At 40.3% G+C, this 25,686-nt stretch overlaps 1 protein-coding gene across 1 annotated transcript in view; it reads left to right on the top strand.

The window, feature by feature from the left end:
* Positions 1-2,172: 2,172 nt before the first annotated feature.
* Positions 2,173-25,686, top strand: part of LOC139382343 (low-density lipoprotein receptor class A domain-containing protein 3-like) — a 138,752-nt gene continuing 115,238 nt past the window's right edge. Inside the window, exon 1 of the mRNA XM_071126313.1 lies at positions 2,173-2,420. Coding sequence (XP_070982414.1) covers positions 2,366-2,420 — 55 coding nt within the window. The 5' untranslated portion in view covers positions 2,173-2,365. The remainder of the gene's footprint in view (positions 2,421-25,686) is intronic.

Raw genomic sequence — 25,686 nt, 5'->3', positions numbered from 1 at the left:
TCAGGAGGATAGAATTGTGGTCGGATTTACCAAATGGAGGGCAAGGGAGAGCTTTGTACGCATCTCTGTGTGTGGAGTACAGGGGATCTAGAATTGTTTTCCCTCTGGTTGCACATTTAACATGTTGATGGAAATGAGGTAGAACTGATTTAAGTTTCCCTGCATTAAAGTCTCCGGCCACTAGGAGTGCCGCCTCTGGGTGAGTGGTTTCCTGTTTGCTTATTTCCTTGTACAGCTGACTGAGTGAGGTCTTAGTGTCATATGAACGATATGAGGCGCTGAGAATATTGTTCAGATGAATGATCGATTGTGCAGAAAAATGGAAACGCTCAAACAGATAATCATCAGGGAATGATAAAACATCCAAGCGGGATCACCTTCTCCCGACAGAGATTTCTGCTGAGTATTTGTGATTCAATATCAACTGGCTCGTCAAGAAAAGGACATGTCATGTCTGACACCTCCTTCAGTCTGCAGGCTTCAGCTAAAGAGGAGGAGAAACTCAGGGTTAGTTGAAGAAAACCTGCCAGCGAGCAGGTTAGGTTAATGGAGTATGTTGCCATAGTAACTGACTCAGAGTTAATCTGAACTGGCTTTGTGAAACTGAAAACCCAGAGTTTCCTTCAACTCTGAGTCAACTGAGTTTTCACTAAACCCGCTTTCTGGAACAGGGCCCAGGTAGTGACCAAAGGCCTCAAAATGTTTACTCTGCTCTGTGCTGGGCTCATTCATTATGGAGTTTTTTGTTTTCGTAATGCTGTATTGTTATTGTTATGGTGTATTATTTTCATCAGCGACTCAAGGGCTTCCATCACTTATGAATCCATTAGATTTAACTGACTGGAACATATGTGTTACGTCTCAATCTCTGCTCCACAAAACAGTGATCTTCTTCCATTTTGTAACTGTATTGCATGAAGTTAAGTCAAGTACTAGCAAATGTTCATGATAATGTGGAATACACTTTGTTTTGTTTTTAGTGTAACAATGTATTGTAGTACACATGAGAGAGTAAGAAATCTTGAGCTTTGAGATTTTCCCATAATGACCCATATGGATCAAACTGAGATTATTGACAATGGCCTCATACATCACTCTGCCTGGCTCCCTGCCTGCCTGCTCCAGGCTCTACTGCCTTGATAAGCAATGTGTTGATTAATTCTTTCAGGGCAGGAGGTTGTTCGATAGTGGGGGCTCAGAAGCAGCTTTTGTGTTTGAACTGGGGCTGTCTTTGACTTTTACACAGCCGACAAACACATTCACACACACACACTCTGGGCTTTGACTTCACACAGCTGCATTGCATGATAAAGAGAAAAGGTTCACTCAGGTGAAAGCTCATCGCTTCTGTTCTGTCTGCTCCCTCTATTCTCAGGGTTTATACACTTTTCACAACACTGACACTGACAGCCAGACTGATGTGGTGTTTGTGTACGCATGCATGCATCAGTGTGTGTAGATGCATGCATGCTTGAGTGTGTGTTTGTATGTGTGTTATAAAGAGTGATGCTTTTCACAATAGTGTACTGTACATGCATATTGGGGTGGTGGGTAGCCTAGTGGTTAGAGCATTGGGCCAGTAACCTAAAGGTTGCTGGATGATCAAATCCCAGAGCTGACAAGGTGAAAATCTGTCGTCTGCCCCTGAACAAGGCAGAATGCTGTCATTGTAAATAAGAATGTGTTCTTAACTGACTTGCCCAGTTAAATAAAGGTAAAATGTTCTTCTCTTTTTGAAATGGAAGTTCACATAGGGAGAAAAAAACATGCACATTTATCCCCCCAAAAATGTAAACTGATGTTTTCATTAATTCGTTTTTTTAGGGGCAGAGAGCAAACAAGGAGCTGTAGTTTATTCAAGTGCACACATGCGACATTGCTTTTCCCATGTATCTAAAGTCAACAGAGATTTCCTCTCACAAGCCAATAAAGTACGTATAAAGGAGGAATAACTAATGGATGAATAGAATAGGATGTGCCACACTTTTTGAATAAACATTGGCCTGGCTATATCACAAGTTATGTGATATAGAGTTTGTGACTGCTGCACATGGTCATACTCCCAACCGACCTCTTGTCTTCTGTAGCAACCACAAGTCTCCGCCTCTCTCTCACAGCGCTAACCCGATCCCCACTCACTCCAACTCCCCTGCCACCGCCATCCTTCTCCCTAGCCCTTATTCCCGACGTTTGTCCCAGCGATAATCCACCTCTTTTCGCAAGCGATTTTAGAACTTTGTCCCGAAGAGAGAGAAAAAGGATAAAACACCCAGAGAAGTGAAGATCGGAGCGAACCAAATACGTTTTATATTGCCCAGATTGTTGGCCACGGCGAGGTGGATAAAAGCAGGCTGAAAAATACCATATGATGTGGATCTGGTACCTCTTGCTTGGTTCGGGGACGGGCTCAAGCTTGGTTGGTAAGTTTCAAACTACTAGCTTTCAGTGTTCAAGCTTTCACTTCTGTTGGCGCTTCAAACAGTGTCGCTGAGACTGCTCTAGGAGATCAGAAAAGAACAAGCGTGCTTTCGCAACAAGTAACAATTACCTCGTAGCCTATTCTTTACTTTTGTGTCCACGATATCGTTGTTGTCACAACCTTACAAAGTAGCCACCGCTAACTTCAAACAGAGTTGGGGCAAAGTATGTGCACCATCATAGGCTGCGACGTTGATTTAGCTTGGATACTGTACGCACCGTTGTTTTGCTTTTGCAAACCCAATAGCAGCGGGCAATTATACAATTCCCCTTCTTTTATTGATGTGTGGAAGCTGTTTAGAGTTGAAGCAGAGGGAGAGGATGTAGGCAAATTATGACGAGGGTGGTTGACAAGTCAATCTGTGCCATGGCAGCTGGGCCCTGAGAAGCTGTAGGGAAGTCTAGCCTCTTCTGCCTCAATCTACACTTCTAGCAGCAGACATGGGATTGTATGCAGACCTGGTTTCATATACATGACTATCTGGTATTGAAACTTTATTTTATGAGTATTTTCAAATACACAGCCCTAAACAAGAATTTTTACTTGATAGTGTTATAATACTTTTTTCAAATACCTGGGTTAAATGCATGGGAGTGTATTTGAGTCTGTGTATTTGAGTCCTTCAAAAACGTTCAAAGTCTATTTATAAATATATTAAACTACTTGGTTTATTTTTCAAATAAAAGATAGGCCTATCTGAAAACTTACTTCGAATGTACAGTGCCAGTCAAAAGTTTGGACACACCTACTCATTCAAGGGTTTCTTTATTTTGTATATTTTCTACATTGTTGAATAATAGTGAAGACATCAAACCTATGAAATAACACATATGGAATAATTTACTAACCATTCTCTCAACCAGCTTCACCTGTAATGCTTTTCCAACAGTCTTGAAGGAGTTTCCACATGTGCTGAGCACTTGTTGGCTGCTTTTTCTTCAATCTGCGGTCCAACTCATCCCAAACCATCTCAATTGGGTTGAGGTCAGGGGATTGTGGAGGCCAGGTCATCTGATGCAGCATTCCATCCCTGTCCTTCTTGGTCAAATAGCCCTTACACAGCCTGGAGGTGTGTTGGGTCATTGTCCTGTTGAAAAACAAAATGATAGTCCACTAAGCACAAACCAGATGGCATGGCATATCGCTACAGAATGCTGTGGTAGCCATGCTGGTCTAAATAAATCACATACAGTGTCACCAGAAAAGCACCATCACACCACCTCTATGCTTCATGGTGGGTACCACACATGTGATGATCATCCATTCACCTACTCTGCGTCTTACTAAGACACAGCAGTTGGAACCAAAAATCTAAAATTTGGAATCATCAGACGAAGAACAGATTTCCACCGGTCTAATGTCCATTCTTGGCCCAAGCAAGTTTCCTCTTCTTATTGGTGTCCTTTAGTAGTGGTGTCTTTGCAGCAATTCGACCATGAAGCCCTGATTGACACAGTATCATCTGAAAAGTTGATGTTGAGATGTGTCTGTTACTTGAACTCTGTGAAGCATTTATTTGGGCTGCGATTTCTGAGGTTGGTAACTCTAATGAACTTATCCTCTGCAGCAGAGGTAACTCTGGGGCCTCCTTTCCTGTGGCGGTCCTCATGAGAGACAGCTTCATAATAGCGCTTGATGGTTTTTGTGACTGCACTTGAATAAACTTTTTAAAAGTTCTTGAAATGTTCCGGATTGACTGACCTTCATGCCGTAAAGTAATGATGGACTGTTGTTTCTCTTCGCTTATTTGAGCTGTTCTTGCCACAATATTGACTTCATCTTTTACCAAATAGGGCTATCTTCTGTATACCACCGCTACCTTGTCACAACACAACTGATTGGCTCAAACGCTTTAAGAAGAAACGAAATTCCACAAATGGTCTACAAGGCACACCTGTTAATTGAAAACACATTCCATTTGACTACCTCATGAAGCTGGTTGAGAGAATGCCAAGAGTGTGCAAAGCTGTCATCAAAGCAAAGGGTGGCTACTTTGAAGAATCTTAAATATAAAATATATTTTGATTTGTTTAACACTTTTTTTTGGTTACTACATGATTCCATGATTCTTATTTCGTAGCTCTGATGTCTTCACTATTCTACAATGTAGAATTTTTTTTTTTATATCAAGAAAAACCCTTGAATGGGACCCTTGAGTTGTTCACATTTTTGTGCAACTAATTGAGATATTTGAAATAGTTTTTGAACCCGTCTGATTTATTACATTACCAGGACAGGTTTTGCTCTGCTTTCAATATGAAAGTTGTGGGCCTACTCATGGATGGAATTTAGAATTGTTGAAATGAACCTTTTTCTCATCAGAGACCTATTGAGAGGAGTAACTACACAGAAACACTTGTAAAAAAACATTGTTTTAACGTGTAGCTAAATAAAAGGGCTGCTTGATTTTCCTTTAATGAAGTCCAGGGTAGGAATACTAGTATGATGACTATTAGCCAGTTGATATACATAGACCTATGAACACCCTACACAGTTTGAAAAAAGACAGACCATTGAGAATTGATTTGTTGTGCAAAACATCTGCAACCACTCTGTGAAGGCAATGGGAGTTCAATAGAAAATGCCTCATTATTGTTCAAACACATGTTTCAGATTTAAAGGCGACATCGGGGTACAGAGTTGAGTTGTCCACAGAACTGTAGACCCAAATAATTCCGCTGTGTAGCCTATACCACCTGTCCGTTTGTAAGATATACACAGTTTAAATAGAATTACAAATATTTTCACTGGTTGTTTGTGCTCTAAAATGGATTTAGTTCTGACATCTAAATCCAAACCAGCTGATATTCTGTTAATCATTATACATTCTGGACTGGGTGAAAGTTTGTATTTTCTTTAGCTGACGCAATTGTCTTGATGTCTTTGTCTGTATCTCTAATTCATTTCTCATTGGTTTGGCACTTGTGCAATTTGGGACAAGTCACAGTGTCTTAGTCTCAGTATTGCAGAACAGTTTGTTGATTACTTTAGTTGGGAATAGAGTGGTTGATTTTTAATTTACAGTGTCATAAATGTATGCATACAGTGTCTTCAGAAAGTAAAGTAGTCATACCCCTTGACTTATTCCACATTTTGTTTTGTTACAGCCTGAATTCAAAATTGATAACTTTTTTTTTTCTCCCGTCTACACACAATACCCCATAATGACAGAAAATGTTGGCAAATTTATTGAACATGAAGTACGGAAATGCATTGATTTACATAAGTATTCACACCCCTAAGTCAATACATGTTAGAATCACCCTTCGTAGCGATTACAGCTGTGAGTCTTTATGAGTAAATCTCTAAGAGCTTTGCACACCTGGATTGTACAATATTTGTACATTATTCTTCAATTTAAAAAAAATCCAAAACAAAACTCCCTAGTCCTTGCTGATGACAAGCATACCCATAACATGATGCAGCCACCACCATGCTTGAAAATATGAAGATTGGTACTCAGTGATGTGTTGGATTTTCCCAAAAACATAACACTTTGTATTCGGGAAATAAAGTTCAAATGACAAGCTTACATTTCTTGAGTCAGTAAGTATTCAACCCCTTTTATGGCAAGCCTAAATAAATTCAGGTGTAAAAATGTGCTTAACAAGTCACATAATAAGTGGCATGGACTCACTCCGTGTGCAATAATAGTGTTTAACATTATTTTTTTCTCTGTACCTCACACATACAACTAACTATCTGTAAGGTCCCTCAGTCGAGCAGATTCAACCACAGACCAGGGAGGTTTTCCAATTCCTCGCAAAGAATGGCACCTATTTGTACATGGGTACAAATTAAAAAAATCTGAAATTGAATATTCCTTTGAGCATGGTGAAGTTATTAATTACACTTTGGATGGTGTGTCATTAAACCCAGTCACCACAAAGATGAATACGTCTTTCCTAACACAGTTGCCGGAGAAGCAGGAAACTGCTCAGGGATTTCACCATGAGGCCAATGGTGACTTTAAAACAGTTACAGAGTTTAATGGCTTTGATAGGAGAAAACTGAGGATGGATCAACAACATTGTACTTACTCCACAATACTAACCTAATTGACAGAGTGTAAAGAAGGAAGCCTTTGTAGAATAAAAATATTCCAAAACAAGCATCCTGTTTGCAATAAGGCACTAAAGTAATACTGCAAAAATGTGGCAAAGCAATTTAAGGTTTTGTCCTGAATACAAAGTGTTATGTTTGGAGCAAAGCCAATGCAACACATTACTGAATACCACTCATAGCGGTGGCTGCATCATATTATGGGTATGCTTGTAATTGTTAAGGATTGGGGGGGGGGGGTTTCAGGATTATAAAACAAAAGCAGAATGAAGCAAAATCTTATAGGAAAACCTTCCAACAGACATGTAATTCAGCAGGACAATAACCAAAAACACAAGGTCAAATTTACACTGGAAATGCTTACCAAGAAGACACTGAATGCTCAGTTTTGACTTCAATATACTTGAAGCTCTAACCTCTACCAATTGTCAACAATTGATTTGGCAGAGCTTGAAGATTTAAAAAAATAATAATGGGCAAATGTTGCACAATCCAGGTGTGAAAGCTCTTACCCATAAAGACTCACAGCTGTAATCACTGTCAAAGGTGCTTATACAAAGTTTTGACACAGGGGTGTGAATACGTAAGTAAATTAGATATTTCTGTATTTCATTTTCCATGAATTTACAAAAAAATATCAAAACATGTTTTCAGTTTTTTCGTTTAAGACCTATTGTGTGTAGATTGGTGAGGAAAATCTACAATTTAATCAATTTTGAATTCAGGCTGTAAACCAATAAAATGTGGAATAAGTCAATGGGTATGAATACTTTCTGAAGTCACTGCAAGACACAGGCATTAAACATGTTATAGTTATGGACGTTAGTGCCTAAGGTTGTGGTGAATTTTGAGAAGGCTGTCAAACTTTAGACTTCCACTATGTGACCAACCCACTTTGGTCTGACCAATCATCCTCACACAGACCTAACACCACCCACACACACACAGAGCAAATTAAACCTGCATGTATTGTCAATATATCTTTCCAAAAAGGACCCCCTGTCTGTTTGTAATCTCCTTTCCCCTGTGACTCTTTTCTCTGGCACCCTGTATGTGTTCTGCCAGCTTGGACAGTAAAGTATTCTTGTTATAATGAACCCTATCAATCACAACAGACCTGGTTAGAATATAGTTGGAATTACTCTGTGTGTGAAGTGACAAAGGCCAATAAAGCTTTTATTAGTAATCTGTGTGCGGTATGGAATAAGGGTGTTCCCCATGTCTCGCCTGTCAATATGAATGTATGATCAGACGATAGTGTTGGCATACCACATCTGTCACACCTTATTGGCTTGCTGATGCCTCATGGTCTGATACTGCACTCTCAACCTGACAAACACACCAGCTATCACTTCTCACTATAAGAGGGTAGATACTATTTAGTACTGTATGACTATCCGCTATATCTGCCATCCTCACTTATTGTATTTACTACTGTAACGCAGCGAGCCAAAGATGGATCATCAGCAATGGCAATGTGAGCAAACTGACAGGAGCATGCTCCGATATCTCCTTAATCAAGATGAATGTGTTCCATTACAGTCCCAGTAGTACCTCACACCGCAGGAGACAGGTGGTCCGATGTTTTCATACATAAGCACCGTCGGATGGCACAGTAATTTCTCACTTGGTGACACTCAGTCAAGGAGCAGAACCCTGTTGTGTATTGTTTTGGTTCATATTTTGCTCCTGGGTTTTCCTGTTGTCAGGGGAAGGGGGGGGTTAGTGGCTAGCCCTGTGTGTGTGTGTGTGTGCGCATGCGTTAGTTAGGGCTGCATAATTAATCTAATTCATATCGAAATCTTGGCGTACATTATGGATATCACATGCACTATTTTCGAAATGCCTCTAAGCCACGTGTAACATCTGCCCCCCCTGTCAATCAAGTAGTACAGTTCCTCCTCCTTATTATTAAATTCAATATAAGTTTCATGCTGTTCTGTTAGGTCAAATGCAGTCAACAAATTGTTACAAACAAGAATGATGCTGCTTTTCACTTTGCTTCTTAATATAAATCATTCAATGTTAAATATTCCAACAGTTCACCCAAGTATTTTGATCAATATCACAAGTCAAATCGCAATATTTGTAACAAAAGAAAAAAAGAAAATGTCCCTATCGTGCAGTCCTAGTGTGTGTGTGTGTGTGTGTGTGTGTGTGTGTGTGTGTGTTAGGTATGGGGGTTCAAAAATAATTTCACTATTCAAATAGTATCATGAATTTTTGTCGGGTATCTGGAAATGCGAAAAACACGTGGCAGCCTTAATGTTATTTATCATCCCATATAGCAGTGCCTATCTTGACTGGAGTAGCCTAGGGAACCTAGCTAGCTATAGGCTACATGCTGCGCTTTCTCCCCAATCCCATTCAGATGAAACAACCTACCTGTTGGTTCGTCCTTGTAGCCTACAACCCCATTCAGATGAAACAACCTACCTGTTGGTTCCTCCTTGTAGACTACTCCTTCTCATTTCGCTAACTTTGAAGAACCTCTTTTCCACTTTGATTGGCCAACATAAACAACAAGCAACACAGGTGAAGGCTACCGGTCGGCTACGGGTCTATTTATGGTAAAGACTACATTGAATAATTAATTAATAATTGATTGTCATGGTATATCACATGGATATTTAAATTTAATTTAGAAAAAGCCCTTTCAGGGTTCAAATAGTTTTTTTTGTTGTTGTTAAAATGAATGCTCACACAAGTATTCAAATACTAATGTCCATTCGAATATTCTAATAACCGTGCACATCTCTAGTGTGTGTGTGTCCGTCCGCGTGTCAGGCAAATGTCTGTGACTGTATGTATGTCTGTACGGTTTGTGCATACAGTGTGTGTGTGTTGTGTGTGTGTGTGTGTTTTACATCATCTGATATGCTTCCAATCAAAGTCCTATTGTGTCCCTTGGATTAGGCCTGCCTTGTGTTTTGAGAGAGGTGGTTCCAGTTCCCAGAGTTGTTAAACAAAGCCACATGGCAGGAGTCACGTTTCCCCAGCACAGCACCACACTCTAAACCCAATACCAGTGCTGTGATTTGAACCTGTATGCCTGTTAAAGAACTGCGCTGGACCAGACCACTACAGACAGAATTCAGTTGTTGCAGCAGATCTGGGATTTTTTCTGCACTGCGCAGACGTATCCTCTATCGGCAATTATTGAACTCCTGAATAAAATACTACATGCAGTGGGATGCATCAGAGCAGTTTGCTATTCGTTCTGTATAAGTATTTGTTTAATTTGGATGGGATAAATAAATAGTTGATGTGATTCTTCTGTCTGTCTCTACCTGAGATGCAGCATCTCCTTCCATTCAACCTGGGCTCTTCTCAGTGATCTATTAAATCATGCTGCTTCATGTTTCATGGAGCTGATCTATCTGGAGATGTATTGATCGGAGCGGAAACAGAAGAAGAGAGGAAAGCAACACAGAGAGGTAAAAAAAAAACAACTGATGTCCAGAGAACTCATTAGAAATGGATTGCTGATCGATCTAAAGTTCTATGCTATTCCATGAAAGGTTTAGTTGTCTTCTACTGATCATATCTACTTACCTGGAAACAAGATCAAACCCTAGACTGGTTGGAGTGGGTTTTATTCAATGATAGCTTAGAATCTTTTCTGACATACTTTTCGAAGTTCAAAGACATTGTACCGCTAACTTCGGTGGGTGAAAGTTTGTAGCCCCGGTGAAACATTTGAATAATAGCTATTCATAAAGTATGACTTGTTAATCCTACGGCTCACCATGGTCTGGCCTAGAATGTGCTGTATACTCTTCCCCTTGGACTTTATAATATTGCTGCAGTCACTAGTCTACTCTTCATTGTAACGGCCTCTCACAAATTCAACTTCCAAACTGTAATATGAGATGTAGGACTTATTCTGTGAGCTAGGTCAGACTGTATTTTTGTCTGTTTTGCACTAATTCACTGGCACACACACAAAGCCAAAGCCAAGGAGTAGCAGCAGGTCTGCTTTTATTTATCTGAATGCAGTCTTTTAGAATTAAATGACAGTGCCGTGTTGAGTGAGTACATGGCAGTGTTTCATGTCACTGCAGAGCTGTCTCCTGGCGACCCATTAACCCACCATCGCCACGGAAACAAGGAACCCTGATGAGGTTGGAGATTCCATTCCCCTTATGCTGGCTGGGGGGCGGCAGTGGATATGACTTGGTATCTCCCATGAAGAACCAAATAAATCGTCAGATTGTTTGTGACGCCTACACACACCTCATCTCTCCATCTCTCTGTATGTTTTCTTCTGTTCTCTCTTGTTGTTCGTGTGGTATGTAGGAAAAAGCCATTAGCATGGCCCTGTGTTGTACCCCTCTTGCCTGAGAGGGTGATTGACTGCTGCCTTCCAGACAGCTGGGTCCCCTGCTGTCCTTGCGATCAGGAGTAATTTGCTGTGTTGTGTCACACAGTGTGGCACCGGGGACACCGACAGAATATTTTTGACCGCAATCCCAGCATCCCTCTGTCAATCCCTCTGTCAATCCAAACAAAGATCTTCTAAGGTCAACAGAGACACGGATCTCGTCCAGGGAGGGGGGGGGGGGGGGGGGGGGAGACTGGATCATTTGGCTTACAGGATTTATTATTTGCTCTTGTGTACTATCTGTTATGTAACATTGATTGTGTACTAAGGTGCTGAGTGAAGGTCACTCTGGATGAGAGCATCTACTAAATGTTATCATAGTGTTTGGGCTACACTGCATTTTTTAGCATGGATGTATTGGCAAAGTGTATGGGTAGTTTGTATAAATATATTAATGGCTATATGAATGCGGTTGCAGTGGAGCGCTGAACTCTATACTGTAAATATTCTACACATGTATTCTACACATATATTCTACACATCTTGACTTATCCAGAGATAAACTCACTGTTTGAACAGGGATAAACTCCAGGTCCCACTCACCACTGAAGAAAGTATTTACTCATGGAACAAAATGTTTTAAAATGTGAAACGCCAACTCAGAATTGAGATGTCTCAGCCTCCCGAGTGGCACAGTGGTCTAAGGCACTGCATCGCTGTGTCACTAGAGAATCTGGGTTCGAGTCCAGGCTCTGTCGCAGCCGGCCACGACCGAGAGACCCATGTGGCGGTGCACAATTGGCCCAGCGTCGTCCGGGTTAGGGGAGGGTTTTGCTACCGACTCCTGTGGCGGGCCGGGCGCAGTGCACACTGACACAGTCGTCAGGTGTACAGTGTTTCCTCCGACACATTGGTGTGGCTGGCTTCCGGGTAAAGTGGGCATTGTGTCAAGAAACAGTGCGGCTTGGTTGGGTTGTGTTTCAGAGGACGCACGGCTCTTAAGTTGTACAGTGTATGTACTGGAGTTGTACATACAGTCGTGGCCAAAAGTTTTGAGGATGACACAAATATACATTTTATCAAAGTTTGCTGCTTCAGTGTCTTTAGATATTTTTGTCAGATGTTACTATGGAATACTGAAGTATAATTACAAGCATTTCATAAGTGTCAAAGGCTTTTATTGACAATTACACGAAGTTGATGCAAAGAGTCAACATTTGCAGTGTTGACCCTTATTTATCAAGACCTCTGCAATCCACCGTGGCATGCTGTCAATTAACTTCTGGGCCATTCTTGCATAATCAATGCTTGCAGTTTGTCAGAATTTGTGGGGTTTTGTTTGTCCACCCGCCTCTTGAGGATTGACCAAGTTCTCAATGGGATTAAGGCCTGGGGAGTTTCCTGGCCATGGACCCAAAATATTTATGTTTTGTTCCCCGAGCCACTTAGTTATCACATTTGCCTTATAGCAAGGTGCTCCATCATGCTGGAAAAGGCATTGTTCGTCACCAAACTGTTCCTGGATGGTTGGGAGAAGTTGCTGTTGGAGGAGGTGTACCATTCTTTATTCATGGCTGTGTTCGTAGGCAAAATTAAGCCCACTCCCTTGGCTGAGAAGCAACCCCACACATAATTGGTCTCAGGATGCTTTACTGTTGGCATAACACAGGACTGATGGTAGCGCTCAACTTGTCTTCTCCAAACAAGCTTTTTTCCTGATGCCCCAAATAATCGGAAAGGGGTTTCATCAGAGAAAATTACTTTACCCCAGTCCTCAGCAGTCCAATCCCTTTACCTTTTGCAGAATATCAGTCTGTCCCTGATGTTTTTCCTGGAGAGAAGTTGCTTCTTTGCTGCCCTTCTTGACACCAGGCCATCCTCCAAAAGTCTTTGCCTCACTGTGCGTGCAGATGCACTCACACCTGCCTGCTGCCATTCCTGAGCAAGCTCTGTACTAGTGGTGTCCTGAACCAGCAGCTGGATCAACTTTAGGAGATGTCCTGGCACTTGCTGGACTTTCTTGGGCGCCCTGAAGCCGTCTTCACAACAATTGAACCGCTCTCCTTCAAGTTCTTGATGATCCCATAAATGGTTAATTTAGGTGCAATCTTACTGGCAGCAATATCCTTGCCTGTGAAGCCCTTTTTGTGCGAAGCAATGATGACGGCACGTGTTTCCTTTCAGGTAACCATGGTTAACAGAGGAAGAACAATGATTCCAAGCACCACCCTCCTTTTGAAGCTTCCAGTCTGTTATTCAAACTCAATCAGCATGACAGAGTGATCTGCAGTGGAAATGTTTTTTGGGGATTCAGTTCATTTGCATGGCAAATAGGGACTTTGCAATTAATTGCAATTAATCTGATCACTCTTCATAACATTCTGGAGTATATGCAAATTTCCATCATACAAACTGAGGCAGCAGACTTTGTGAAAATTAATATTTGTGTCATTCTCAAAACCTTTGGCCATGGCTGTACACAAAATACTCTAATGTCAAAATGGAAAAAAAATCTTACCATTTATGAAAAGTAAAACACTAACATATGTTAATTTAGAAAAAAATGTCACCCCCCTGAGACAATGCATGTTAGAATCACCTTTGGCAGTGTTTACAGCTGAGTTTTTTAGGGTAAGTCTCTAAGAGCTTGCATATCTGGATTGTACAATATTTGCTCATTCTTAAAAATATATATTTAAGCACTGTCAAGTTGGTTGTTGATCATTGCTAGATAGCCAATTTAAGTCAAAATTGTAACTAGGCTGCTCAGGAACAGTAGTATTGTAGTATTTGCGTGGCTGCCAACCAGAAAACGGAAATATGGTATGTTGTCCTTTTGACCTTAATGTATTTTTTTCATTACTCAAAATGGCGCTGCAGCGGACACAAATTTTTACTGTGAAAGAGGTTGTATCTATGTTGGTTGGTGATACGGACACGTCATTGCACTTTGAAAAGTGATGTTGAGGTGAGTGTATGCATATATTTATATGTTTGGTGTTGTGAAAAATGGGGAATAACTCTCATATTAGCAAATCCTGTCATGTCATGATTATTTGGTTGGTCCAGGCGAGCATCAGCAGTGGGGCTCAAATGATTGCTCACTGTCTCATGGAAACAGTTGCAGTGTTTTGCTGTGTATATAGTCTGCTAACTAGTTGTTTGTTTTGTCAAATCAAACTTTATTTGTCACATGCGCCGACTACAGCAAGTGTAGACCTTACCGTGAAATGCTTACTTACAAGCTATATAGCCTTGTTATTGTCATTTTGTGCTAATTTCTATTAAAAGTTTTAGTTTAGGTTATATAATATTTTCTTGAACTATTTCTTGAACTGCATTGTTGGTTAAGGGCTTGTAAGTAAGCACCTGTCGTATTCGGCGAATGTGACAACATTTGATTTGATTTTAGATGCCAGTTCAGTGGCGCTCATATGAGAAGTTGGATATTTGTTTAAGTAACCAGATAACAAGTTGCTTGTTTTGTCCTGTTTCTACTGATGCAATTAATCTGGAAACTGTCCCAGCTTCATAACTAATCAGCTAACATTGGCAAGCTGAGTCTATCAGGCAAAAAAAAGCAAGAGTTGGAGAGAGATGAGAGGAGAGACCGCAATTGTATCCTACTTGTTGCTCCTCTCACACTGTTCCTCTAGGTTAGTGAAAGCAAAGTAAGTGATGTGGTGAGTCAGGGCTCAGCTGCAAAAGGCAGGGACGAAGAGGAGTTAGAGATGATTGGAGCGATAGAGATATGGAGCGATGAAGGATGAGTGGAGCGGGGCCTATGTTTGCATGAGGGAGCCAAGAGTGTGGCACCAGAGCGTGGCCCGAGGTGTAACTCATTTGAAAGTGGGTGACGCAGAGCAAAGAGTGGTAGATGTGAAGAAACCTACTTTGGGTGTTCTACATGCTCTGTGCCACTTTGCAGGATGGGGCCGTGCTTCCAGAAGTTCCATGACACGTTGTAGGCTACTGCAAATGCAAACACTAAGGTGAATGTGTGAAATATGAATTCATCCTACACATCTTTTATTGTGTTGTGTTTTGAATCTTCTCTCTTTATCTGTGTCCATCTAATACTTGTTGCATTCACTGAATTGTTCTCAAAGTAGGCTACTATTTCAACATTTCGTGTCAGACCTGGTCTGTACTAAATCTTATTGAGAGCGGTTACCTACATTTTGAAACAGTCTCTGAATAGTTAGTATTCAGAACCCTTGACTTTTTACAAATGTTGTTACATTTCAGCCTTAGTCTAAAATTGATGAAATTGAGGGAAAACAAACTATCTACACACAATACCCCATAATGACAAAGCAAAAACAGAAATTAGGAAATTAGAAAATGAGAAATTCTTGCTAATTTATCAAATAAATCTGAAATATCACATTTACTTAAGTATTCAGACCCTTTACTCAGTACTTTGTTGAAGTACTTTTGGCAGCGATTCGGCATTGAGTCTTCTTGGGTATGACATTACAAGCTTGGCACACCTGCAGATCCTCTCAAGCTCTGTCAGGTCGGACGGGGAGCGTTGCTGCACAAGTCCGGGTTCAAGTCCGGGTTCTGGCTGGGCCACTAAATGACATTCAGAGAATTGAACGAAGCCATTCCCGCGTGGTCTTGGCTGTGTGCTTAGGGTTGTTATCCTGTTGGAAATTGAGCCTTCACCCCAGTCTGAGGTCCTGAGCGCTCTGGAGCAGGTTTTCATCAAGGATCTTTCTTTACTTTGCTCTGTTAATCTTTTCCTAGATCCTGACTAGTCTCCCAGTCCCTAGCGCTGAAAGACATCCCCACAGCATGGTGCTGCCACCACCATGCTTTACCGTAGGGATGGTGCCAGGTTTCCTCCAGATATGACGCTTGGAATTCAGGCCACAGAGTTCAATCTTGGTTTCATCAGACCAGAGTCTTTAGGTGCCTTTTGGCAAGCTCCAAACAGGCTGTCATGTGCCTTTAACTGAGGAGTGGCTTCCGTCTGGCGACTCTACCATAAAGGCCTGATTGGTGGAGTGCTGCAGAGATGGTTGTCCTTCTGGAAGTTTTTCCCTTCTCAACAGAGGAACTCTGGAGCTCTGTCAAGAGTGACCACCAGGTTCTTGGTCACCTCCCTGACCAAGGCCCTTCTCCCCTGATTGCTCAGTTTGGCTGGGCAGCAAGCTCTAGAACGAGTCTTGGTGCTTCCAAACTTCTTCCATTTAAGAATGATTGAGGACATTGTGGTCTTGGGGACCTTCAATGCTGCAGAACCTTTTTGGTACCGCAGATCTGTGCCTCAACACAATCCTGTTTCGGACCTCTACGGACAATTCCTTGGACTTCATGGCTTAGTTTTTGCTCTGACATGCACTGCCAACCGTGGGACCTTTATATAGACAGATGTGTGCCTTTCCAAATCATGTCCAGTAAATTTAATTTACCACCGGTGGACTCCAATCTATTTGTAGGAACATCTCAAGGATGATCGATGGAAACAGGATGCCCCATAGCTCAATTTCGAGTCTCGAAGCAAAGGGTCTGTAAATAAGTTATGTTTAAAAAATATGTAATTGTTTTGCAAAAACATCTAAACTTTTTTAACTTTGTCATTATTGGGTATTGTGTGTAGATTGCTGGGAAAAAAAATAATGTAATCCATTTTAGAACAAGGCTGTAATGTAACAAAATGTGGAAAAAGTCAAGGGGTCTGAATATTTTCCGAAGGCATCGTATATTTAGTTTGAGAAGTGTTTCTTCCTTCTGTAAGTTTTAGAAACATTGCCTTGTACCTTGAAATTTCATTACCAAAAACCCACATACCTATATAATAGGATGGAGGATAATGAAAGTTCACAGAAATAACAAGTGAAGGTAGACATAGACCTATCAATTAGTTTGTGTTTTTACTGAGATAAATAGATAATTTGTTTTATTATATATTTAAGTGATTACAACTCAAAATGCTCCCCCCCCCCACATTTTTTTAAAATAATATATATATATATATATATATATACAGTGCCTTGCGAAAGTATTCGGCCCCCTTCAACTTTGCGACGTTTTGCCACATTTCAGGCTTCAAGCATAAAGATATAAAACTGTATTTTTTTTGTGAAGAATCAACAACAAGTGGGACACAATCATGAAGTGGAACGACATTTATTGGATATTTCAAACTTTTTTAACAAATCAAAAACTGAAAAATTGGGCGTGCAAAATTATTCAGCCCCCTTAAGTTAATACTTTGTAGCGATACCTTTTGCTGCGATTACAGCTGTAAGTCGCTTGGGATATGTCTCTATCAGTTTTGCAAATCGAGAGACTGACATTTTTTTCCCATTCCTCCTTGCAAAACAGCTCGAACTCAGTGAGGTTGATTGGAGAGCATTTGTGAACAGCAGTTTTCAGTTCTTTCCACAGATTCTCGATTGGATTCAGGTCTGGACTTTGACTTGGCCATTCTAACACCTGGATATGTTTATTTTTGAACCATTCCATTGTAGATGTTGCTTTATGTTTTGCATCATTGTCTTGTTGGAAGACAAATCTCCGTCCCAGTCTCAGGTCTTTTGCAGACTCCATCAGGTTTTCTTCCAGAATGGTCCTGTATTTGGCTCCATCCATCTTCCCATCAATTTTAACCATCTTCCCTGTCCCTGCTGAAGAAAAGCAGGCCCAAACCATGATACTGCCACCACCATGTTTGACAGTGGGGATGGTGTGTTCAGCTGTGTTGCTTTTACGCCAAACATAACGTTTTGCATTGTTGCCAAAAAGTTAAATTTTGATTTCATCTGACCAGAGCACCTTCTTCCACATGTTTGGTGTGTCTCCCAGGTGGCTTGTGGCAAACTTTAAACAACACTTTTTATGGATATCTTTAAGAAATGGCTTTCTTCTTGCCACTCTTCCATAAAGGCCAGATTTGTGCAATATACGACTGATTGTTGTCCTATGGACAGAGTCTCCCACCTCAGCTGTAGATCTCTGCAGTTCATCCAGAGTGATCATGGGCCTCTTGGCTGCATCTCTGATCAGTCTTCTCCTTGTATGAGCTGAAAGTTTAGAGGGACGACCAGGTCTTGGTAGATTTGCAGTGGTCTGATACTCCTTCCATTTCAATATTATCGCTTGCACAGTGCTCCTTGGGATGTTTAAAGCTTGGGAAATCTTTTTGTATCCAAATCCGGCTTTAAACTTCTTCACAACAGTATCTCGGACCTGCCTGGTGTGTTCCTTGTTCTTCATGATGCTTTCTGCGCTTTTAACGGACCTCTGAGACTATCACAGTGCAGGTGCATTTATACGGAGACTTGATTACACACAGGTGGATTGTATTTATCATCATTAGTCATTTAGGTCAACATTGGATCATTCAGAGATCCTCACTGAACTTCTGGAGAGAGTTTGCTGCACTGAAAGTAAAGGGGCTGAATAATTTTGCACTCCCAATTTTTCAGTTTTTGATTTGATAAAAAAGTTTGAAATATCCAATAAATGTCGTTCCACTTCATGATTGTGTCCCACTTGTTGTTGATTCTTCACAAAAGAATACAGTTTTATATCTTTATGTTTGAAGCCTGAAATGTGGCAAAAGGTCGCAAAGTTCAAGGGGGCCGAATACTTTTGCAAGGCACTGTATATATATATATATAAATTAGTGACAGCAATGGGAAATCATAATACTCACAAACCACAGTTGGGTTCACAAGTTTGGACACTACAGTATAGTTCAGTAAAGTCCACAGAGCACACTAGAGTTGAGTACACTTTATTGTACTGAACTATACTTTACTTTACTGTTCTGTGCTGTGCTGTACTCTACGTTGATGTCCAAACTTGTGAAACATAGATGTCTTTCATACATTCAGACATTCATATCCATAATTATGCATTTCTATTTATTATAGATCAGGAACCCATGGTGAAATTCCGTTTCAAGGGTGTAAATCCACTTCACTTACTGTATTTCAATTTGTCATGTTGTAGCTGACACCCCATTCTTTTTGTAGACGTAGTTGAATCTTAATTCGGAGAGTTTTTGGAAAATGTGCACACAAAAAAACTGAGGGAGATTCTTTACTGAAATTCTGTTAAACTTTGCATCTGCAGTTTATCCAGCAATTTTTTTTTGTAAAATGTTCAGTGTAAATTGTTAAAAGTATACCTTGTGGTTTCTTAAACTTTTAAATCAATGTTTTTTGTCTGGCAAAAAACATTGGAGTCTCAGCGCAATTCCTTGACCGTGGAATTTTGCCAAGGGTAAAGTACAATGTAGTCCGACACTGAGCAAGAGAAACTCTCAGCCTCAAAATAGAACTAAAACTCTGCGCTGTTTATCGTAGCATGTAGAACAGGTAGTGTGCCAACATTAGCAATTTCACACACTCATTTGTTTGTTTATTTGGATCCCCATTAGCTTTTGCAGAAGCAACTCTTCCTGTGGTCCACAAAAAAAACACAAAACATGACAAGTAACAAAACACTGACAGACAAGGAAAGTCAGACAAATTTCAAATACGATATACGTACAAACAATGCAACAAAAACATAATACAAAAAATATTTTAAAAATGGTGTGTTAGTGTGTGTGTCCACTCACAGTCCCCCGCTGTTCCATGAGTTGTTTTGTAATCTGTTTTTTTTAAAGTAATTTTGCTGTTTGCTTGAGTATATAGGAGATGAAGGGAGTTCCATGCAATCATGGCTCTTTATAAAACTGTGTTGCCATGAATTTGTTTTGGGGACTGTCAAGAGACCCCTGGTGGCAAATATGAATGTTTTTTTTAACCAGGTAAGCTTACTGAGAACACATTCTCATTTACAGCAACGACCTTGGGAATAGTTACAGGGGAGAGGGGGGATAAATGAGCCAATTGGAAGCTGTGGATGATTAGGTGGCCATGATGGTATGAAGGCCAGATGGGAATTTAGCCAGAACACCAGGTTTAACATCCCTACTCTTCCAATAAGTGCCATGGGGATATTTGGTGACCACATAGTCAGGACACCTGTTTAACATCCCATCCAGAAGATAGCACCCTACACAGGACATTGTTCCCAATCACTGGCCCAATATTTTATTAGAGCAGAGGAAAGAGTGCCTCCTACTGGCCCTTCAACACCACTTCAAGCAGCATCTGGTCTCTCACCCAGGGATCGACCAGGACGAACTGTGCTAAGCTTCAGGGGCAAGTCAGCAGTGGGATGCAGGGTGGTATGCTGCTGGCTGGGTAGTCATGGGTGTCTGAGCTGAATGTTATTTGATTATGCAGATAATCTGGAATTTTCATCACTGTAATATTTCTCATAAAAACTCAGAGAAACAGTTAATCTGAAAGACTGGCATGCATGTTGTTGTTAGTTCTGTATGTGTAGTTAAGAGAAAGGCGTGCTCCTCTGTTTTGAGCCAGCTGCAGCTTTGCTAGGTCTTTCTTTGCTGCACTTGCCCATACCAGAGAGTAATCAAGATGGGACAAGACCAGAGCCTGAACAACTAGTACAGTTGACATGTCAAAAAACGCAGAACATCTTTTTATGAACAGCTATACCTATCCCCATCTTCACAACAACTTTGTCAATATGACTTGCCCAGGATAATTGACCATCCAATGTTATACCTAGGAGTTTAGCCTCCTCAACTTTCTCAATGGTCACACCCTGTACAGAATACTAGAGGTCGACCGATTAATCGGAATGGCCGATTAATTAGGGCCGATTTCAAGTTTTCATAACCATCGGAAATTGATATTTTTGGGTGCCGATTTCTGATTATTATTATATATATTTTTTTAATATTTTATTTAACTAGGCAAGTAGTTAATAATTCCGTCCATATATATCCAAAATGTCCATTTATAAAGCGCGTTTGATCCAGAAAAAAACAGCTTACAAAAAACGCAACGTCACTACAAAATATTTCAAAGTTGCCTATAAACTTTGCCAAAATATTTCAAACTACTACTTTTGTAATACAACTTTAGGTATTTTTAAATGTTAATAATTTATCAAATTGTAGACGGGTCTTTCTGTGTTCAATACAGGAATGAAAACAAACCAGCGATGCTTTTTACGTCTTGTGCAACTCTCAACAGTGTCCCCAGTTCCTAGTTGGCCTACTTCTTCATTGCACAAAGGAATAACCTCAACCAAATTTCAAAGACTGGTTACATCTAGTGGAAGCGGTAGGAACAGGTTCCTAAGAAATATCCCTGGGCAATGACAACTTAGCGAACAGAGAGAGGAAAAAAAAACAGTTAGTCCTCTGGGTTTTGTCTGCTCCATAAGTTCTGTTATACTCACAGACATGATTCAAACAGTTTTAGACACTTCAGAGTGTTTTCTATCCAAATATATGAATAATATGCATATCTTATATTCTTGGCATGAGTAGCAGGAAGTTGAAATTGGACACGCTATTTATCCAAAAGTGAAAATTCTGCCCCCTAGCCCCAAGAGGTCTTAAAAACACATTCTTATTTTCAATGACGGCCTAGGAACTGTGGGTTAACTGCCTTGTTCGGGGGCAGAAAGACAGATTTTCACCTTGTCAGCTCAGGGGATCCAATCTTGCTACCGTTCAGTTAACTAGTCCAACGCTCCAACCATTGCACTTCACGAGGAGCCTGCCTGTTACGCGAATGCAGTAGAAGCCAAGGTAAATTGCTAGCTAGCATTACACTTATCTGATAAAAAACAATCAATCATAATCACTAGTCATAACTACTAATCCAGTTTAGCAGGCAACATTAACCATGTGAAATTGTGTCATTTCTCTTGCGTTCATTGCACGCAGAGTCAGGGTATATGCAACAGTTTGTGCTGCCTGGCTCATTGCGAACTAATTTGCCAGAATTTTACGTAATTATGACATAACATTGAATGTTGTGCAATGTAACAAGAATATTTAGACTTAAGGATGCCTCCCGTTAGATGAAATATTGAATTATTCCGTATTTCACTGAAATAAACGTTTTGTTTTCGAAATGATAGTTTCCGGATTCGACCATATTAATGACCAAAGGCTCGTATTTGTGTGTGTTATTATGTTATAATTAAGTCAGCAGGCACGTAATCATTCATTCAAACAGCACTTTCGTGCGTTTTGCCAGCAACTCTTCGCAAGCACAGCGCTGTGTATGACTTCAACCCTATCAGCCTAATGGCTGGTGTAACCAATGTGAAATGACTAGCTAGTTAGCTGGGTTTGCGCTAATACTGTTTCAAATGTCACTCGCTTTTAGATTTGGAGTAGTTATTCCCCTTGCGCTGCAAGGTCCGCGGCTTTTGTGGAGCGATGGGTAACGCTGCTTCGAGTGTGGCTGTTGTTGATGTGTTCCTTTTTCGAGCCCAGGTGAGGAGAGGGACGGAAGCTATACTGTTACACTGGTGCCTATAAGAACATCCAACAGTCAAAGGTATATGAAATACAAATGGTATAGAGAGAAATAGTCCTATAAAACTATATTAACTACAAACTAAAACCTCTTACCTTGGAATATTGAAGTCTCATGTTAAAAGGAACCACCAACTTTCATATGTTCTCATGTTCTGAGCAAGGAACTTAAACGTTAGCTTTTTTACATGGCACATATTTTACATGGCACATATTGGCATATATTGCAATGGATCTCGTCCTCCTCTTCTGAGGAGGAGTAGCGAGAAGGATCGGAGGACCAATGCGCAGCGTGGTAAGTGTCCATAATGTTTAATCAAAATGAACACTGAAATACAAAACAACAAACGTGAATAAACGACACAAACGAAACAGTCCCGTGTGGCACAAACACTGACACGGAAAATAAACACCCACAACTCAAAAGTGAAACCAGGCTACCTAAGTATGATTCTCAATCAGGGACAATGATTGACAGCTGTCTCTGATTGAGAACCATACTAGGCCGAACACAGAAATCCCAAATGATAGAAAAAGGAACATAGACAACCCACCCAACTCACACCCTGACCATACTAAAACAAAGATAATATAACAGAACTAAGGTCATATATTACTTTCTTCTCCAACACTTTGTTTTTCCATTATTTAAACCAAATTGAACATGTTTCATTATTTATTTGAGGCTAAATTGATTTTATTGATGCATTATATTAAGTTAAAATAAGTGTTCATTCAGTATTGTTGTAATTGTCATTATTACAAATACATAAATAAATCGACCGAATCGGTATCGGCTTTTTTGGTCCTCCAATAAACGGTATCGGTATCGGCGTTGAAAAATCATAATCGGTCGACCTCTACAGTGTACAGTAGATCGTTGACCAAAAATGACAAACCCATTTTAAACCCTTTGTTACACTTCAAGATGTGAAAAACGTCAAGGAGTGTGAATACTTTCTGAAGGCACTGTATGCCTTCATTTTTAAATGTCATTTAATTTGACACCCAATTTGACATGCTCCTATGTTTATGCCTTTTCTCAGTCATCCTTCCACAGAGAAGACCACATTCCTTTGGATAAATATTCATATGAATACTAAACCAAAACCATTGCATATGCTTTATCTCTGTGGTTCTTCATGTAAACATAATTGCAAGAGTAACAAATTATTATAGAGACTAGTGACTGACAGAATGATGGACTCATGGACTCACAGCATATTGGCATTCAGCTGAGGCTGCCAGTGGAATTATCTCCAACTTATCTCCACAGTGCTCACTCACATGGATACACATCTCATTCACCAACCTCTGGGCTAAAACTCCAATCACAGATGAAAATCTGCAGCGCAAAAGCCATTACGCATTTGATGTATCTCTCCCAGGCAAATGCATAAATGAACAAATAAGATCAATCTCATTTTGGCAGACTATAAATAATTACCACTTTGTCACAGTTCATTTAAAAGATTTGACTTAAGACCCCATGATATTGATATTGAACATCTCATTATTGCTACCTGAAAATCCCTCTCATTAAGCCCAGATCAGCTCAGAGGATTATACCAGAGCCTGGCTGTTCTCCCTGGTGTGTAATGGCTGATGGAATATGTCAAGTAAAGCAGGAAAGCAATAATATTTGCCTGTCTGAACAATTATAGTGAGGAGAGGTGAATTCAGGCAGAAGAGAGAGGAGGAGCACATTGTTTCTTTAGTGCATTATTACAAAAAGGATGCATGTTTTGGAATATTTTTATTCTGTACAGGCTTCCTTTTCACTCATTTAGGTTAGTATTGTGGAGTAATGACAATGTTGTTGAGCCAACAGTTTTCTCTTATCACAGCCTTTCAACGCTGCAACGGTTTAAAGTCACCATTGTCCTCATGGTGAAATCCTTCAGCGGTTTCCTTCCTCTCTGGCAACTGAGTTCGGAAGGACGAATGTATCTTTGTAGTGACTGGGTGTATTGATACACCATCCAAAGTTTAATTAGTAACTTCAATTACGTTCCCCAGCAAGAAAAGCCAAATGTCGCTCAAACAGAAGGGGGAACTAACAAAGTCACTGACAACAACCAAAACAGGTGGTGTTTAAGGAGGGGTTCTGAAAGCCACTCATGGGGTGTCTACTGAAAGTTGACTAGAAACAACAACTGGAACCAAAGACACCCACAATGAGCACCCACCAAACAAAAGAAAAACCACACCAAACTTAAAGACGGGAAACAAACCAAAAAAGGTGGAGCAAAACAAAATCAGATAAAGGATCATTTGTCTAAAAATCTAAATAGGGCCCACCAATTAAAGGTGTTAACCGTCCTCATCTATCAAAACAACTGGGGCACTGGGCCAGCACTGGTGAAACACCTTCCCACTAACAAGATGGCAACCAGCACAGGTGTAACACATACTTATTAATGAAGTGACACAAATCGGTGCGCCCTACGTACTAACAAGTTGTACGTGCTAAAGTCCAACCTCAAAACATAAATGGAAAAACCAAAGCCTGTAACAGTCACCATTATTCTACATTCTGGCTATTATTTTAATGAGCTCTGCCCCCAAACAGTATCACATTTTTTAGTCCGAACCGTACCAAATCTGAACCAATCATAGACTTCCTATGTTTCACAAATTTGAAAATCAAAGTAGAGCTCAGTAGAGTACAGCACAGAACCATTGAGTAAAGTATAATACAGTACATTTTAGTGTACTCAACTCTAATGTACTCTACTGTACTATACTCTTCTTTACTGTGCTGTACTGTGCTGTCCAAACTTGTGAACCCAACTGAGTATTATGATTTCCCATTGTAGCCAATTTAATTGGAGAAATTCCATCACCGATTTTTCCGAAATACATTGAAATGCAATATAACTGTTGATATTAGTTGTCAGGGGTCTTTACTTTGTTGTGTTTTGATGTATTTCTAATAGGGTGGGGCGGTATACAGATTTTCATATCGTCAAACTGTCCTTCTCTCATAGGGGATATATGGTATTACCGGTTTAGTACACAATAGGGCGCCAAAAAACGAAAATTTTGCAAAAATAATAGAGAATTTCGATAGAGGCTGCTAGCTAAATATGCTAACGAGTGCAAATGAAAATAAACTATTTTCAATCATGGACACTCTTAGTGACAGTTGTGGTTGCTTTGCATGATGTATTGTTGTCTCTACCTTCTTGCCCTTTGTGCTGTTGTCTGTGCCCATTGATGCTTCACCATGTTTTGTGCTGGTACCATGTTGTCTGGCTTCCATGTTGTTGTGTTGCTACCATGCTCTGTTGTCATGTGTTGCTGCCTTGCTATGTTATTGTCTTAGGTCTCTCTTTATGTAGTGTTGTGTTGTCTCCCTTGTCGTGATGTGTGTTTTGTCAAAACATTTAAAAAATATATTTTTATCCCAGCCCCCGTCCCTGCAGGAGGCCTTTTGGTAGGCCA

This window comes from Oncorhynchus clarkii, chromosome 2 (assembly GCF_045791955.1).
Source record: "Oncorhynchus clarkii lewisi isolate Uvic-CL-2024 chromosome 2, UVic_Ocla_1.0, whole genome shotgun sequence".
NCBI lineage: Eukaryota > Metazoa > Chordata > Actinopteri > Salmoniformes > Salmonidae > Oncorhynchus > Oncorhynchus clarkii.
The sequence above is the reverse complement of the archived record's forward strand: the minus strand, read 5'-3'. Positions and strand labels throughout refer to the sequence as shown.